Source organism: Nipponia nippon, unplaced genomic scaffold (assembly GCF_047370975.1).
Source record: "Nipponia nippon isolate SJK-2023a ecotype South Korea unplaced genomic scaffold, ASM4737097v1 scaffold_3, whole genome shotgun sequence".
NCBI classification, from domain to species: domain Eukaryota; kingdom Metazoa; phylum Chordata; class Aves; order Pelecaniformes; family Threskiornithidae; genus Nipponia; species Nipponia nippon.
Window position 1 is genome coordinate 33,752,747 of NW_028262347.1, and position 19,746 is coordinate 33,772,492.

At 40.2% G+C, this 19,746-nt stretch overlaps 1 protein-coding gene across 1 annotated transcript in view; it reads right to left on the reverse strand.

The window, feature by feature from the left end:
• Positions 1–18,488, reverse strand: part of ADAMTS20 (ADAM metallopeptidase with thrombospondin type 1 motif 20) — a 104,478-nt gene extending 85,990 nt beyond the window's left edge. Inside the window, exons 1-4 of the mRNA XM_087764389.1 lie at positions 18,288–18,488; positions 17,574–17,920; positions 4,456–4,618; positions 339–598 (exon numbers count right to left, since the gene is read on the reverse strand). Coding sequence (XP_087620515.1) covers positions 339–598; positions 4,456–4,618; positions 17,574–17,920; positions 18,288–18,378 — 861 coding nt within the window. The 5' untranslated portion in view covers positions 18,379–18,488. The remainder of the gene's footprint in view (positions 1–338; positions 599–4,455; positions 4,619–17,573; positions 17,921–18,287) is intronic.
• Positions 18,489–19,746: the final 1,258 nt, after the last annotated feature.

Consider the following 19,746-nt stretch of genomic DNA (forward strand, 5'->3'; position numbering starts at 1 on the left):
AAACTAAGATTACTATAACCAAGCATTTTTTCACAATGCCTTTTAACCTCTGTCTGCTGTAATTAATCCATATGCTTAACTCACTGAAGCTTAAGAATTCTTCTAATGCAACAGCAAATCAGGAAATAGGTCACAGCATTTCATCTACACACCTTACTGCATTAAACTGAAGAGATCCATAATCTGAAGTTTTGGTCCTATTTTTTTTTTTTATGTTTACGGAATCTTCTTTTAATATAGAATTCAGTCAAACCAGAAGACAGGGAAGTTGCAGAAGGGAAAACAACAGAGCAGAAATAACTTAAATTGCTAATACTTATGAACTTAAGTTTACTTACTATTGACATCAGTGTTAGTATGTAGTGCTGTAAATTCTGCCCATGGTGACGAACCATTTTGGTGTCAGCTGTAACCATCACTTCTACATATCTTGGATAGGAAAGAAAACGTTTTTTCCTGGAATGTGGATTGCCACCATCCTCTATAGATAGGTTATTTAAAGTATACTCTAAACTGAGAGACTTCTGTAAAACATTGCTCTCTTCATTTAAACTGCTGAAGGTTGGATGTAGTAAAGTGCTCTTCTTCAACTCTTTTTCTGTAAAGTAAAAAAGATTTACTGTTGAATGCAGTTTCTAAATTTAAAAAGAGAAATGGGCAAAAGGCTGCCCAAAATAGACAAAGCAAACTTATATTTATTATCTTATTTCCAAGAGAACCAGTGCAAGAATTAAAAAGATATTAAACATGGAAGGCTGTAATACAAACATCAAATTAGACATCTTGTACATTATCATATAATCCTATTATATATGGATTCATTGTTAAAAATTAGTTAAGAGATAGCAGTGTTACACATTTCCTAGAATGCAGTATAATCCAAACAGACAGGCTGGAAGGAGATAAGCACTACAGTTTAGGTAGTGCAACAAAAGAAGAAAGTTAAACAAAACCCATATTTTTATACACAAACCTTTGACACCAATAGAACCAATCAAAACAAACCATAACAAAGACGAGGCCCGAGTCCTGAATTCAAGTCCCTGTTGACTTTTTCATTTATGTAACATTATATTTACACAAATATGGAGTTCACTTCATAAGTAAGTACACATCAAAAGCCTTCAGTGACATCCTTGACAACTTTATCAATAGTCATTATGTAGGACCAGGTTCTAAAGGAAATATAGAACCTACTCAGATACCTCCAAACTAAGTACTGTAACACTTCCAATTATGCTGTATAGTCCAGCCACCAGAGGCTTCTGAAGCCAGATACATAAAATCCATGCATTGATCACTGTAGCAATAGCCCACATGAAAATACCTAACTGAGAAGCATATCTGAATTCTCACTGCTCTCCAGAACTTAAGCACCTAACTGGACACTTCAGCCCCCTCAGAACAAACCTCCACTGTCTTTCTGGAAGCTAAAAAAACAAATCAAAAAGTAGCTGCCAAAGGATATGTCTCCTAATCCTTTTATTCTAATGACTTAGTGACTACAGCACTGACTCAAGAATTCAGAGATCCCAACTCTGCCACCCTCAACTTGAGAGGATTTAAATCTATGCAGTCCATATTTCAAGGGAAGAGCCCTCATCCATAAACTTTTAAACTACTTTTGACAGGTCAATAGTCTGTCCTCTTTAAAGTTAGGGCACAATACAGCCAGAAAACAACAGCAGAGGGACAACAGCAAGCACCTTAAAGTTTGCTGAGCAATTGTCTAAAAGTCAGTCACAAATATATATAGCTATAATAACTGCAAAAACTATTAGCACTAACAATAGTGAGGGGGGAATTTGGGGACTGGCTTTGAAAATGAACTTGTTCGTGAGTACCTATGTGTATTAGATGTGTCAGACTGATTGAGTTTGATGCACTGAAGAGAACAGGCTGAAGCAATCTCATATGCACATTATCTTCACTAGGTCACAGAAGGTGTCTGAGACTTCAGAGTACTGGCAAAATGGGAAACAGCATCTATATTTAAAGTGGGAGTTCAAAGACAACCTAAATTTATGGACCAGCCAAGACAAATTCAATACTAGAACATATCAAATTAATTTTGTTTATAAACACCAGAAATGAACAAGTAGATGAGTAATAGCTATCATTTATCAAAAACATATTATGGCAAACTCAGATGAGCTTCCCTGTATTAGGGAAACAGGATTTATGGATAGATGAAATGCAGCAGATGTCCTATCCTGACTTGAGTAAGGCTTATTCCAGGGTCTCCAAATATTTTTTCATCAGTAAGTTACTTTAGAAGAAAACAGTACAAAGTGAGGAAAATATTAGTTAGACAATTTTAGAAGTAATGATCATGGTCCAGTTTCAAACTAAAAAGATGTACTGAATGCTATGCTTTTCCATATCCTCTGTCAAGGTTCACTCACTAGAGAAACTCTCATGATCACAAGTATTGCTAGATATACTCTGTTGCTCCTTGAATGGAGGCTGTGAATACCCAGACAAGACTAGCATTAAAGGGAACAAATCTCTTCTTTAGAAGGACAGAAATATAACACCACAAGGTTTTTCCTCCATGAACATTTCTGCAACTTTGCTCCCCCAAGAACAAGTAAGTAATCCCTGGCTCACAATCTTTTGTAGTTGCTCCAATAAATGAAAAGGGGGGAAATGACCATATACTTAATGCTTGGAGCTGCCTTCTCACACTAGGTTGCTTACATTAATAGAATTCTCATATGCAACATCGAAAAATAAAAAACCTAACCACACAAACTGAAAGACCTCTATTTTGGTTGAGTACATATTATTCATCATTAAAAAAGAATCAGGAATAACAACACTTGCTTGATTTTCAAAGTATTAAATCCTTGTTCTGCAATGACAATCAATGAATAGATAGCATCAGCTTCCTAAAATAGAGCTAAAGAAAAGAAATACTTTTCACTAGAATTTGTTGAATGCAAGATGATTATAATGGTTGCTTTCTGGCCTTAGTATCTGCAGAAAAGCAGAATTCTCAACATACTGTTTCTGAGTATAAAATATGCTTTAAGAATTTTCCAAAATTAAAAACACTAGCCACCCAAGCTACACCATTATTTGTGCAATTTCTATTTTCAAATGTCTGAACAGATATTCCTTAAGAAAATAAAGTTGAAATTTTATTATTTTGCTTCTCTTCAGATAGTCATATTTATGCACTCAGCCGTGCTTAAAACATTCCTGAAGTGCAAGTACATTCAAAATGCATAAATGCAAATTTCGGTCTCATGAAAGGTGTAGAATTTTAATTAGACAGGATGTTTCTAAATGCCAAGCTGAACCAAATATAAGCTGCTTTCTCCTATTGTGAACCTCCACCTGTTTGTGTTTTCTTTAAAGCCAAATAAACGAAGCTCATGTGCTTCTACCAAAAGCAAAATAAAAGCATTTATGTCACTAGGCTTAAAAAAAAAAAAAATTGTTTCCAACACAATGAGAAATATTTTTAAGATGGCACTAATAATAGTAAAGGTTAAGAAGTGCATTGCTCAGGCAGGATCTTCAAAGGCTCCTACATCATTATATCCCAAAGCAGATGGTATCTCAGTGATTAAAATGAGTCTATGGACACCTACAATTTCAAATAAATCCTTTTTAATCCTGCTCTTTTGTCTAGTTTTTGTACTTTGATGGTAGCTGCAGGTGCCTTTCTCACATCATACTATTTTCCAACTACAAAGATGCATGCATAACTATGAGAAACAACTACTGAAAGTTTTCTGCCCCACTAAAAAACATATTAGTTTAAAGCACAGTGCTTTTACTCACTGCTTCATGGTATTAATAAAGCTTTTTTGTCTTTCATAGTCATTTTCACTGCATATGTTCTCGCTCTTAAGTTACTTAGCTTAATGATTAACCTATATACTGTGAAGCTATGAAAGTACGACCATTCACTTGTCACATATCCTAATAGTATGCTTGTAAATTACTCCACTTTATTTTAAATAAAATTAAATATTATGAATATGTAGTATGAATAAATTATTAAAATACTTATAAGGACAAAAATCTACATTAATGGCTAATATTAGATACTTTCATTATTAAGGAACACAGATGTCCTGTATTACCTGTTAGACTTGCAGTAAATTCATTATGTTTTGTGAATATAAGCAACAACTCCTGTGGATCTGCTCTTTAAATGTTTACATATGGGACAATATAGGTATAAAAGTAAACCCACAGAGAAGCTCTTGCAAGATCATGAATTTTTTTTTTACATGCACCTTTTGTTGTATATTTGAATTAGCCACTGGCAGAAAAAAAAAAAAAAGATATTGCTGCCAATGCTATGTGAAAGAAATGTGTAGGTTCTAATAGAAGAATCTGGAGATAAATATTATTTATGAAAATTAAATCTAGCCTCTTTTTTAAAAAAAACATTTTACATTTGAAAAAGTCACATTGAAATTTAAAGTATGACTATACCTGAAACTTCACAAGGTTTATGGGATTTCTGATACTTTTTTTTAAGTTCTTCATGCCTGTATATAAGATGTGGTTTGTTATGCTCATCTTCATGTTCACCTCCATCCGCTTTCATCAGAGGTTCTAAAAAATATTCACCATCATGTGCCTTAAAGGTGCCCATCTGCAAGTAAAAGAAATAATTGATTTATTTTCTGCTAAAAAAACCTGATACAAAAATAATTTTCATTGAAATAATAAACTATTAGTGATAATATTTTGAAATTAATGGAAGTAAATTTGCACATGAGACACAGGAAACTTCACTGGAAGCTGGAGATGGAACCTTGAAGGTAAGGCAAAAAGAAGTTTGCTTTCAGAGACTTGTCCCACCAGAATAACTCATAACAGAGTGCCTTGCCTATTAACAACATATCATAGGTAATCACTACACAGAGTTAATGAAACAAAGGAGATCACAAAAGTAAAGAGAATCTAGATATAACCAAGCAGGACCAGCTGGGAACTGTGCAAAGGGGAGCAAAGGCCGTCGAGAAATTGCAAAGGCCATCGAGATATTCAGGATTTGAGTGTTGCCCAGATTCTAGACCGATTTGTTGCCTTCTGTCCTTTACATAATTTATATAATATTTTTCTTCTAAAATTGCATTTTGCCCATAGATTAGAAACAGTGTTAACCTGATATTCTTTTTAAAGACTTCAAAACAAGTTCCAGGAATTCAAAGTTGACAGTTTCATTAATGCATTTTTCTCCGATTTTTTCCCCCCTCTATAGCAGACACACATGGGTAACTATGTAATGGGAACTAACAAAAGCACTAGCACCTATACAAAAGAAAAAGAACAAAAATTAAGTCCCTTTCCCCCACCTCCCTGCCCCATAATCTATTCAATTAAGAAATCTTAAAACAGAATCTCTTCTTTCTCTATGCACTTCTAACCAAATTCACAGGTTCCTATGGCTGAAGTACCTTATCTCAGGAGACTATGAGAAGGCTATGAGAAGGAAAAAACATGTAAGAATTTAATCAAGTTATTTTCAGCCTTTTTAGCAACTTCCTCACTTCAGCCAATTAAGCACCTAGAATGAGCAGGTGCACTGCACCCTGTTAGCTATTTTGTCATATGAGTGAGGCATGCTGGCCAATAAGAGAATAATCTACATAATATGGTTTAAGAGATTAAGTGTTCACATCAACCTTGAAACTCACAGTTATAGAGAGAGTGGCAGAGCAAGATACACAGGAATAGAAGTGAGGATAGGGTTTTTTTTCATGCAACCTACAAATAGTCTTTTAAAAATCTGCTGCAGACTACCTTAATGTCCAGGGTATTGTACTGGAATTATAATATCCCCTTGAATTTTGGATCCTTCTAGCAGTTATCAGTTTTCTATGTTTAAAAGTCTGTTAGGCTTCAGGCATATGTCAGAGTATCTGTAATCTTGCCTGATATATAGCTTATGTATCATCCAAAATTACAGTTACTGTAAACCCACTGTGGTTGGATCCTCTGCATCACTTTTGCTGCAGAACAAAAAACAACCCAGCTAAATAGTATTTTCCTTTCAAGACTGTTTAAATCTAATTCACAGAAACACTTTCCCTCTCAGTTTCCTTTAAATTCTTTGCAAGTAGTCTTCATGCTGGATCCTGTATATGTTCAGTTCAGCCTTCTCACATGCAGTGTATCCAGGGCATGTGATTTGTAGAGGACAGCAGATCGGGCACACTGAGAATGCTATGTGCCTCCCTGGAAAGGGCCTCATGAACAGATACACCACAGCTTGTCAGTTAGTGCAACCTTCTGGGCAAAATGACAGGGACAGACAAGCAGAGCCTGTCACTCAGGGCCAAATCAGCAAGAACTAATGCTAAGATTCATGTTGGTTTTTATATAAGTTATTAAAGTCCCAATAACCAAAACATGAAAAATTTGACCTCAAACTATTTGTGAACACTAATATGCTCATTAATTCTTTTCTCCTGACATACTATAAACCCTATTTCTACATGAGACATTTAAAATATGTTATTTTAGATTTAAGCAAAAACTTTACTGCTACTGCTTTATTCCACTCCTACATTTTACATCCCTCCTACTCCTTCTAATAACTAGAGCAGGTATTCTGTATTTTTTTCTTCAATGGCTTTTCCAACTAACAGGCTTTCGTATTTTATCAAGAAATGGTTTTAGATACAACAAACATAACAATTATGAGAATAATAGCACAGAACTAGTAAGGAAAGAGTTTGTGCTACATTTTAAACCAAACTCAACTTCCAGAATATCAGACTTTCACTAGAAAAGATGAACTGCAAGAACAAAGCTATATTTTTCTACCATTTCACACTTAAAAAAAAAATAAATCACTAAGACATATGTTTTTGAGTGAGTTTGATCACTTTGAAAATTCCACTCAGACTCCTGACCCCATACTCAGACAACCAAGTGCTACCAGAGGAAAAATCCTATCTAGGAATTCAAAATTATATTTATGCACCATTACCTTATCCAATGGATTGGGAAGAGTCAACATGAAGCATCATGACTGATCTAAGTCAATCCAGGACTGCTGATACTCCAAAAGAGGTATTCCTGCCCTGCCCCTCCTCTAGATGTGCACTCCCACGCTTTTTTGTTTAAGCACTAGCGATGGAAATCACGTACGCTGTATACCAGCTCCTCTGTGCAGTTAAAAATCTATGCCTTGTAGCAAAGAAAGATATTTTAAGATACTTTTCAAGTGAAATAGCAAGGGTCGCCTGGAACGGAGAACCATTTTTCCTAGCAAAAAAGCAAGTTCATAGCAGCAAGAGCTTACGGTAAAACCAGACGATCAAGCAAAACTCAGAATGGTGCTCCAAATCCTGCACATCAAGCTGAGCCTAAAAATTAATACACAATAAAAAATGCCTGGCAACATCTGTAGCTCAACTTTCATTATTCTAAGTATCTCAATCAGAACTGACACATGTATCTTAACTGAAATCCAGAATCCTGTGCTGAAAAGAGACACACTGAAGTCATTGGGGGGGGAGCAGGCAATTCTCCCTCGTTTAAAAGATACTCAGAAGCAGCAATACCTGTGCTCATTCTTCACAGTAAATGATTAAAGAAATTGCCTAGAAAGCAAGAGAATGAATCTCCTTCATTATACCCAAGAAAATACAAAACACACCATAAACTTACAGCCCAAAAAGTTAGGACAGACAGCTGGAAGGGCAGAATCCTATACTATGTTTCATGACCTCAGAATTATTCTTAGGTTTTTGTTTTAAATCAAAAGATTAATACAAGAAGGCACAATAGTGTCCTTCGGACTGGAGATTCCACCTTTCCAGATACTTGGGCTAACTATTTTACAAAAATGGAGGTAGGCTTCTTCTCACTTGCTCACTCTCTGACCCACTGATTCTTGCACAGTATCCCAGAATCAACTGTCTGGTCAGATATGGAAGAAATAGCTGATCAAAAATCTATAATGCAACAAACTTTCATTCTTTCCTCAAAGAATTCTATCCTCTTCAACAATGTACAGATAAACAAGTAATTACTACCACTGACTAGTTAGGAAGACCTCCCACCAGTAGTCTACGATAAATTTTTTACACATCCCCTATCCAAGTTGAGAAGAACTCATTATATTGTACGCAAGAAAAAAAAAAGGATAAGAGATGAAAACAGTGCTCTATCTTAAGAAGGGTATATGATAATTGTCATTTAAAACCCAAGCAGACATTGAGCTTGAAGCCACCAATCCCAACCCTTTAAATTCTCTGTGAAAACTAAAGCTGGATTTTCATTAGCTACACAGTTACCTCCTCATTTTCATAACACAGAGGTCTACAAAAATTTGGTCACCAGCTACACTGTCTGTTTTATAGTCCTTCATTCATAAAAGTGACACTTAATCTGGTGACAGACTCTGCTGATGCAAATGGAGTTACTGTGAGTTAGGCGCACAAGGAAAAGGGCTGTGAGATCCAAATGAAAAATACTTTTGGTAAAGCAAATAAACCAAAGTCACTTAGATGTACAGAGGCAGGTTGCTGAAACAGGAGCCCAAGCATTTGCAGGAAATGAAATCAGAAATGAACTGGATTTACTTATCATCTACAGATGCCTCTCAAATCATATAACAAGAAATCTGCCTGAAACATTCTATTTCTGTTCTCAGATAAAGAGGTAAAAGTACATTTAAAAGATCTCTTCAGTACAAGTGGAGTAAAAAATTGAAAACAGTCTCTTGCACATCATAAATAAGTGGTCCAAAGAGGGAGTGCTACCCAGGACTATGGATATGCATAGATTTGAGGAAATTTATGAGAAAACCCACATGAGAAAGATAATTTATTTCTTGGATTTAAAATACTCTGGGCGAGTTGGACACTTTATATTAAATCAGGGTTCAATGGATCAATACAGCTACTCACTATATATGGTATGTCTTAGTAGTTTAAAGTGGTTTAAAACCGTATAGTCTTAATCAATGTATTTTCTCTATTCCAAGAGTAGTAGAAATAAATACTGCAGAATTTATGGTTAAAGTATGTACCATGCCCATATACAAATTACATCCTTGTGTATAATGGCAACTTCGTAAAACACATGGAAAACATAAGGGATATATAGCAGGTTTCAGAAACGTGGAATTAATCTCAATATGTCCAACAGCAAAATTGGAAAGGTTTCAGAAAAATGCTGAAAGAACAACTGAAGTTCTGGAAAACGTGACTCTAAACTGGCAGACTCCCTCCCAGGTAAGCTCTACTCCTGTACTCAAGTATTTTTCATGCCCTGATGGTATGGCTTCTTAACTCAAACTCAAAAACCTGCAAGTAGTTTACAGCAAGAGTACTTTCATAGTCAAAGTAAATTACAAAATCCTTTCCTTTTATATTATTCTCTTCCCTCCCTCCCCCTTGTGTTAATTCAAAGTTCTTCTGAATCATGTGAGAAGCCCTTCACCCTTTTCTTCCTGCTCCACTGTTACAATATTTTCTAATGAAAGACTTAAGCATAGCTTAATTAGTTCACCGAAGAAAAAAGCATTAGAAGTTATCTGATCATGGTACACTGCCAACACCTGGAAAAATATTTCTACTAGAAGATAATTCAGCTAGAAACACAACAAGAGGTAGTGGTTGCAAGCTAATGTATTAATTAAAACTAGAGCTAATATAATAGAAATAAGAAAAAAGTAATAAAATAATACACCAGCTAAGCAACAGGGAAGAAGCATCTAGCAATGAATGTGTTTTCAGGCAGAACACCTTTTTAGAAGTGACTGAAAGCAACATTATATTTGACATTCTTAGAGAAAAATAGAATAAAATGCTAAAAGCATATTATATGGAAAAAATCTTTTATCATACATTTAACTATGATCTAACTACATATCCTTAGAAATTCTGTGATGTTAAGATTTCATGAGCAGATAGTAATCACCTCTCTCCCTGCCATCCCAGCCCAAAAAAAAAAAAAAGTATTTCCATTTTGCATAATGCATAGGGGAAAGGATATTCTTGCAGAAAGTCTAAATCCTGGCTCTAGGTACCCTGAACATCACTTTATAAGGCTATTCTAGGCAAGAAAGTTCGGCTGAAGCCTGGTAAAAATGGTATTCCAGGAGTTTCTAAATACAATTTGTAACAACAGACTAGCTAAACAGCAGAGAACTTGAGAGTATGTTACAATAACAACATCAAAAGACAGCTGGGAAGAGCAGGGATCATGGCAATTAACAAGATTCACTAGAGTGGAAAGAAGAGATGGGCTGATTTATTTATTTTTACCTTTATATACAATTCACAGTGAACAAGCTAGACAAATCCATTAAAAATTATGCATAACAGCTTTAGTCATAGATATATACATGGAGGTTTCATCACAGAAAAGCAGCTGTTCTTTAATACCAGTTGAAACTGGTGAAACAAAATGTATATACACATGAAGGGGTTTTTTTTGTTTGGTTGGGGTTTTTTTTGGGGGGTGTTGGCTTTGATTTTTGGGGTTTAGGGGTTTTGTTTTTAACACATAACTAATCATCAAGCTAAGTATTCCCCTAGAACACAGACCTAGGGGATCCATACACTTAATATTGAAGGAAACACCATCATATAATCTTGACTGTCTCAGTGAATGTCAAGTAAACGTACATTTGCAGCTTGTCTCTGTTTAAAAGAGAACTTCCTAGCTTTGTTGGTTTTAAGTACATGCAGAACCACCTTTTTCTCTCACTGGGAGATGAAGAGCTCCAAAAAGACCTTTCAACCTCATATGTGCCATCAGGCAGTTATCACTCAAGTATACACAAGGTATGGCTAGATTTTCACCTGTTTTAGTTGAACACGCAGTAAGTTACCTTGAGTACTGCTGTCAATATGTGTATATACCCAGAAGGTATGACCTGTTCTCAGTGTCTGACTTTGCTACCATAATCTTGCCATTTTCTAGGAGGGTACATCTGAAACAGAATGACAACTGAGACTGTTGCAGATACATTATCTCATATGGGAAGCCTATCTATTCCCCAGGAGTACAAAGTTTCCTGAGATCCATGATGGCTAACTTGTTGACTGCCACCTGCGGCTGGAAGACAAAAAAAAAAAAAGGAAAAAAAAAGCTGTTTTGCACACCATTTCAGTAATTTAGCTCACCTAGTGACAGCAAAGGGCCATATGTTGTGTCTTCTCCCCTCCCCGACACCCCGATCACTTATGTTCATGCACAGCACCTTCTGTGTACTTCCTGGAAGTTTAATGAACATGTGCATATATATATATGTGTTTGTGTGTGTGTATATATATATATATATATATATATGTATGTAAGTAAATCCAACCTCCTGTGGCTGCCCACAGCTTTCCGGCAAATTCACCTGTGTCACATAAACCCAAAATGCTGAAAAAGAGACTGTGGATCTCCTATAAAGGCAGCAGTTAAGAATAGGCTGCAACCATCAGAACAATTTATCTGGCAAATAGAATGCATCCAAGCAGCTGCCAGGGAAGAAGGCCACCAGAAACAGAGTGTGGGCAAAAGGCATGCCAGCAATGGCTGAGCACCCTTGACATAAAACATTAAACTGACTAGGACATACCTACATAAGGGACAATTCATGCAAAATTGCTGGTGAAGAGGTAAACACATACTCAGATCCTCCTGCTTCTGATAGACATTTTCTGTGACAGACCTTCAGCTGCACAATTCGCAACCCCATATATTTTCTTAGTTTACAATTACCACCTGTATTTGCTGATCTCTGCTGGTTCATTTGTAAAAGCATGGATCTGTGGAAATACTTTCAGGAAAAGCAGAGATATAAAGAGCTTGGGGAAAATGTACAGGGGATGTTTCAGGTTTTTTGTAACAGCTGTAGGGGGGACCTAAGCTGTCTTACTATTTTATAACAAATAGTGTGATGAAGAGAGATTTTGCCAAGGCAGGGAGGCAGAAACTGACTCTGGGATACAGGATCATACTCAAGTAAATGCAAGTGTTATGGTCTACTCTCAGATGTATGTGAAAAAGACATCTAGTGTCTACAAAGCTAAAAAGAGATGAGATAGCAATAGTAAAAGACATGTGCCATTCATCCTGTGACCAGCAGAGCAAGACTGGGAAGACTTCAGGCAACTGCAGTCATTAAAATAGACTGTTGTTGAAAAATGCTAGATCAAGTGGAAATATTTAAAAATTGGTCCTGCTTGTGAGAATACATATTAGGGAAAAGCTAATAGGAAAACAAAGTAAATGAGATGAAAATTGTGAGTGAAATGAAATCAAGAGCAAAAGAATAAATAATTGGAAAAGAAAGCAGCAAGAAAAAAAATCAAATGAAAAAAAATCAAATGAATCCATCAAGTACAAAAATCTTTATCTAGAACTTTTCAATGCAGAGAAGGCAGAGTTTGGTCTACTCCCTGATCCTTTTTTGTTCTGTTTAGCTATAAAAGCCACAACCCCCCCCTGCCCCACCCCCCCAAAAAAAAAAAAAAGAACATTTATCTTTTACTTGCAAAGTCATTCCTTGTACTTGAAAACATTTTGTGCTGGTGAGAGACAGAACAAATGCACAGGGCAACAATGGAAGCACTGACATTTTTGACTGTTGTATTGGAGAGATTCACAGCTAAACACTCACCTTGTATACCTATATGACAAGTGAAACCAGAACTGTTAAGTGGAAGTCATCACGTCAACCAGTCAGCAGCAATAAGACTTAGTTTGTTCAAAAAAGAATTGATTGTCTTGAGTTGACATTTTAATGATTTTTTTCCTAGCTTATGATGGAATTTCTACATTAAGATAAAAATCTTTAAAAACTAGTATGTGACTTATGGATGCTCATAGGTTTATAAATGTGACCTGAATGCTGAAAACTAATCCACCTTTCAGATTTAGAAGGTAGCTTTTTTGAAGTGACAGCCCATAAGTTAAAGCATTAAGTTATGTCAAGGTAAGCATGTCTTCCAGTTACAAGTGTTAAACTACATTGGTTTTCCAAAGAAAGCTTTAACTCATTGAAGTTATTAGCACTAAGCAGCACAAAAATGGGAAGCAAATACCTGGAGTCTGTTACCTGCAATAGATCTCCACAAGAAACTACATGCTGGCTATGCTAGCATTAGCTTCTAGCAAGTTTTTTGGGTTTGGGTTTTTTGTTGGGGTTTTTTTGTTTGTTTTTTAAAACCAAATGATTAAAAATTACATTTCATTAAAATAAATTCGAGGACTGCCTACTTTTCCTGAAAATGAACCACTGCACTCATCCATAGTAGCAGACAGAATTGTTTTTGAAATCTCTCAGAAAGGTGATTTGCTGACCCATATTAGTAAAAAAAATAAATACAACCTCTTGTACTGAGGAAATTCTGAAGATCCACACTTAGGTTCATATTTCTGCCATTCTCCAGACAAAAGCAAGCTTGATGTGCAGTAAAGGAGTGTAACCAAGGGGCTTCCTTGAGCTCCTGAGGAAGGAATTTGTCACACAGACCTTGTTATACTCCAGAAGCTACATTAGAACAAGGCAGTCCTGCCTTCCTAGACTGAAGAAAGCTCATAGGTAGCAAATCCATGCAAGAAGAGATTCATGTGTACTTTCCTACTCTTAACTTTTGCCAGTCAATGAGCATGTCAAATGGCTCTATGCACCAGAGACTCTACACCCAAAAAGATGTATGTGCACCCAAAAAGATGTACGGTTCCTCCTTCCTTACCTTTCCCTCTCTCACAGTAGAGTCACATAAAACACCTTTGGCATTTAGGCATTCTCCCAGCTCACAAAAACTGATTTTCACTGTCCTCAGTCAACACATTCCTGACCTCCATGAAAGAATACCAGGCTTCTCAAAGGACTAAAACTGTTTTATAGCATTTGTTCAGGATTAAAACAAATAACAATAAAAATAAAAATAAATCTCCTTTCTTCAGACAGCGGCCTGCTAGGAACTGAAGGTTCGTTCTAGTTATAAATGCTGATGGCTCCCTCATTTTAACTTTATTCACTGGTATTTACTCATATTTGTCAATAAACTTGTAAGCCATATGTTCTCAAAAGTTAAATGATTTTTTTTTTTTTTTACCCCTTTGATTTTGCTGTCTGGATAATGTCTGAGAGGTCTCCTTAGTCTACATGCATCCAGAAGCACCCTCAGTGAATCTCGTTTCCTGTGTTTGTAGGAAGCTATAATTGACCAATGCAGTAAAAGTAAGAAAGATATAGAACTTATGAAAATAAAGTGAAATAAAGTGTGAAATTTCAAAAATTACTCTAAAGATGCAAGAAATATGCCTGTATGTGATCAGATGTTCAACCAGGCACCGAGGCCATCACTCCAAATGACATTCTGCCTTTGACGGTATCCCAAACTTCCCTAATTACACACTCTTTCCTTGCAATTACTACAGACTCCCCGCTGACCTTCTAGCCTCCCTTTGCCATTTGCATCCCTGAACCCTGGGCATGCTCTGAAATGTAACACAACAAAACCGCATACAGGGTGTCAGGAGCCATTAAGCAATGATCCATGGGTACTCTGGGTTGTGCATGCTCTTGACACACTCAGAAAAAAGTTTAACTGAGGGTGAAAAGGGAAAGCAGAGCTTGAGGGGGAGAACACATTCAACTTAAGAACGCAGAAAGGAAAAGAAGGAACTTGGGAAGCGGGAGGGAAGCTGTGAATGAAGGCAGTGCAGAACTTGGGGATAGATGCCTACAGGATAAAGTGAACTCAAGTACCTGGTTTAACTTCGGATCACTCAGGCACATCTTCAGAGCAATTTTTAAAATTTCATTGTTAAAATTTCATGTACCTTTTTATCTAAGTTCACGTCCTTTTATCCTCCCTAGCTTTTACAGCATTGGTCTACAGCAATTGTCTTATATATACAAAGCTGGAAGATAAAATTATACCTAATGGTTCAAAGCAGTCTCCTCTATTTTAATTTCCATACACCAAGCTCAAGCTCAGCATTGAAGAAAATGGATCCTACAAAGAGAAGGGATTTTACTTAAAATAAATGTAATACAGGGCTACCGAGTCACTGGTCTAGTGTCTACTGTCCCACTCACAATAAATAGCATCTTACGTCAGCAGCAGCCCCACCTAAATCTTCGCATATATTCACGAAGCTTGGTACTGTTCAATGAAAGAGCAATAGGTTATTTTTGTGCATTCAACAAATGTACCTGCAAAGCTATGAAATTTTAAAAACATTGAGGAAAAAATACCTTGTTACTACCTTTGGAAGGTAGCCCCACCTGGGGATGGGGAATGCATTCAGGGAGAACAAGATCTCACAGGAGAAGTCCACCTGGCCTCTATCTCCCTCCTTTCACATCCATTCTTCTCTCAACTCCAAAAAAGTTGTCTCCCCTGGCAGTCACATGACTAGTGTAACATTTACTTTGAATCCATGAGGATGAGGAAGAACATTAGGCTGAAGGCTCTGAGTCAGGCTGGAGGATACTCTGTGCAGATATAGGCTACCAGCTGGTTGTGTCCGCCTCTTAACTATAGGCATGTCCCCCATGGTGCACCAGCACCCATGCAAGGCTCTGCTTCCTCTTCTGAAAACCTCACCAGCTTCATTATTGAGGGGAAAGCAGGCACGATACTGCGTACACTACATACCCTCCGCAAGGCTGTGTCTGCCCAGGCAGAAGGTGAAATGAGCAGTGACAGAAGGTCCTGAGAGGACCAGCACAGCAAGGCCTTTGCTGCTGGCTCAGATGAGGCACTCTGTCAGCCAGGCAACGACAGAGGACATGAAGTCCAGCTGGAAGCTGCAGTGAAAGTTCACAAGGCTCATTTAGAAGAGGCAAAGGCTCAGTTTAAAGGTACTCAAGGATTTCTGAGTGGGAGCATACATGATGCAGACTGCAAGGTATCAGCCAAGTAGGGGGAGAGAAACAAGAGAAATGAGACATTCAAATTATTACAGAGAAGAGGGTCTTGTGCTGAAGAGTTTGAGAACTGCTAAATAATAGGTAGTTGAGACAATTTTTAAATGCAGTAGGTACATGTTTTCCAGAAAAATTATCTTCAGTGCACGTGGTCCCTTCAAGTAATGGAAGGTGATGGTTTGCAGGGACAAAATTAAAACAGGCAACAAAAGTTATGAATAGAGAAGGTGTTAAAACGTCTCGTATTTATTCCGTATAGAGTATGACACTATTCTCTATGCCATGGTATATGAGCATCTACTAGAACATGAAACAACATGAAAAAACCCAACAGATATTTGTGGTTCCTCTTCTTTCCTACTCCCTCTGAGTTAGGAGTGCAACATATTGGGGGGGTTGGTTCGAATCGGGTTTTGTATAATGCAGACAAGAACCAGTGACAGCTATTTGTAAAGGAAGATATGTAGGCAAAACTTTGAAAAATACAGAATTACTGTTTTCGAATGCTTGCTTCTCCAGTAATCTCCAAGGACTAGCCCAAGCCTACAAGCCTCAACCCGAAGACAAGGTAGCATATATCCACATACCCAAGAATAAGCACTAGACAACAGAGATGTCTCTCGCAAGTACCAATTATTTCCGATCCTCTTTTCTATCGTGTGTATCACCTTCTTTTAACACACATTACACCTTCCTGCACGCATCCAGCCAACTCCATTCTATTTTCTATAGGCTACTAGAAAGAAACTAGAATACAAAGCTGGATTTTTTCAGTTCCCAAAAGTGTCTTGCACCTTTACTTTCCTGAGTGACTGCAAAAAACATGGCACAACCTCAACTTAAATTCACAGTAATATTTACAACTTCGTATTTTTTACAGCGTGCATGTCACACAGACTTGTCCTCAGCAATTCAATAAACAATGATGTGGTAAAGCACTAGATATCAGTCTTCTTGTTTCTAGACACAAAACTATGACATTTAGCAACACAATACAACTGTTTTGATAGACAGCTGTATGATACTATCTCTTCATTATCACTTTTGAAGGCACAAGGAATGCTATCAAGGGATAAGTAAAGAATGTATATCAAGGGAGTTTTGATTTGTTTGCTCAATTCAGTTCTTAGGAAGCATTTCATAGACACACTCCCACTAAAGTTAGTTAGAAGCTTCCCATTCACTTTTAACAGAAACATGATTAGAGAGCACTGCTGCATCCCTATTAGAACATGACACACCTCTACAGCATTGCTGAAAGCAGAGGAATAAAAATATCAACACCAGTTCTTCTCTCATCATCTCAAGTACCATTATTCCTCACTCATAACCACACAGTATCTATAAAGCTACATACACGTAACTGATGCCAACTAACAGCACCATTTTATCAAAACAATAGCTTACTGTGTTTCTGAGGCATGTTTTTTCCCCTGTTGTAATGCTCTTGGTGTCAAGAGTTACATCAACCAATTCTATTACAGGCCGGCAATAGATCCTTTGAAAGCAGCATTTGTATATCCCGCCAAAAACCTATCATCATGACTGCAAGCTGCTGATGCCAAGACATTTCATGACCAACTATTTGGAACAATGCCTGAGAATTTCCAGCTCAGCTCTGCGGCAAAGGCATCCCACTACATTTCTTTCAGGAAGGAGAAGAATATGAATGGAGACAGGAGGCAGTAACCAATATGCTTACCAAGCCACCACAGATGCTGAAGACAGCCATGTGAGTCTCCTGAGCATTGACATGCCCGCGGTAGAAACAGTGGCGCAAATCAGGGGAGGACTGCTCCTGCGGGGCCCCTACGTGCACCACAGTGTACTGAGCAGCAACGAAGCCTGCATCGGCACTCAGGTTGAGCTGGAAGACCTGCCCGTATGCACTGAGCTGGTAATGTGTTCGGAAAGCAGTGGGCTCCAGTGGTGCCTCCAAGCTCCTTTTCCTCCTGCTGAAGTGATGTGTGTGAGGGAAAACTTCTCCAAATTCATTCACTCGGACAGGTGTAATGATTTCGTAGGAGGAGAGCTGCTTCACTAAGGTCTCTGCAACAGAAAGCAAGAGACTCAGCCTGGCGCAGCAGCAGCACAGGAGCAGCCCTCGCTCGCACCTCAGCCGGCTCCTGGCACACCGCTCCCTGCGCTGGCCAGGGCTCTGTCCGGTGACAGGAGCGGGGAGGCCCTGCCTCCGGCGCGCCCGGCGAGCCCCCGCTCCGGCCGCCCCCCCCCCCCGCCGCCGGGCGCCCCGCGCCCCCGTCCCGTGCGCAGCCGGTGGGCGCCCCCGCGGCCGCGCCCCCCAACGGCCGCCCGCTGCCCCCTCCTGAGGGGAGCGGCGGCTGCCCCGCAGGGCGCGGCGCCCGCCGCGGGGCCGGGACCCGCGGGGCAGCCGCCGCCTTTGTTGCCGCTTGTTTACCTTGTCCCGGGTGGAAGCGGACTCCCCACGACCCGGTGACGAGCAGGGAGAGGGGGCACAGCAGACCCGCCAGCCACCTCGCCACCCGCATGGCTCGCTCCGCGGCGGGCGTGCCCGCAGCGCCCCCGGGCCGCTGCCTCAGCAGCCGCCGGCCGCCTGGGCCGGCCCCGCACCGCGCGGCTCCTCCATGCTCCTCGCGCCGCGCCGCGCCCCGCCTCGCCGTCCCGCTGCCTCCGCGCTCCCCTCGCCCGCCCGCTCCCGCGGGAAGCCGCCCCGCGACCGCGCTCCCTCTCCTCCCAGCCCCTCGCCTCCGCTCCCCCCCGCTCGCTCTCCGCCGCCGGGGTGGGCGAGGGCGGCCCTTCCCGGCCCGGCCCTTCCTCCGCCTCCCTTGCCCCTGCCCCTGCCCCTGCCCCCGCCGCCGGCGGGGAGGCGAGGAGATGCGCGGCTGCCTTCAGGCGGCGGCCATCCCCGCACCCGCACTTCAAAGCGGGCCCCGGGGCCCGGCCCACCCCCGGGGCAGGCGCTGCCCAATGGCGGAGGGCAGCCCCCGCGCGCGGCCGCCGCGCGGCGCCTCCCCCTCCCGCGCCGCCCGCCCGGGCCGGGCTCTCAGCACCCCGGGGGCGGGCAGGGGTGGCCGGGGGCCCCGGCGCCCCGTCCCGCCGCCTGCCGCCCCCCCCTCCCCGCGTCGCCTGGTGCAGCGGGCACTAGAGCCCGAGAGAGGTGGCATTTCGGAAGAAAAAAGGACTTTCGCGAAGGCTGGCGGTGCCGAATTCACCCTGAGCAGGGCAGAGGCAGCGCCGTGGAGCTCGGGGCTGTCCCCTCAGGTTCAGTGTCGCCCAGACGCACCCCACCGATCACCTTCCCCTTCACACCAGCGCCAGCGGGAAGACGTTTCCACAGGCAGCTTCGAAGGAAGGCGATCTCAAGGCAGAGTCTGACACCACAGCGTCGACAGACGGGACTTGTTTTCTTTTAGCACCGGGTCCCCTGCTTAGATTATTCTGTCCGGGCAAAGTCTTCATAAAACTGCTTGTACCAGCATTCAGGGAGCCCTGCATCCCTTAGATGGAGCCTGTGGATTATCAGCCTTTCTGAGAACAGGTTGTCTGGAGGCCGTACTCTGGCAATTGCTGTACGAGTGCAATGGTTCCTTTCCAGGAAAAGTAGGCAGTTCTAGAAATTGTTTTAATGAAATGTAATTTTTAGTTGTTTGGTCCTCAAATCTAGTTCTTACAGCTGTGATTAAACCTGCATCTTCGGGCGGCAGGGGTGGGAATGTAGCCTTGAACTAAAAATTCTCCAAGTTGGAGAACCCATTTAGTTGATGACTAATCACTGTTAAAGATGGGGGAATCACTTTTAGCATCATCCACCTAAATGAAAATATCTATAAGGCAGATGCCTATGGTGAGCCAGGTTTCTAAGCTGGATGAGGTCTTGTCAATACAGGCAGTGAGAT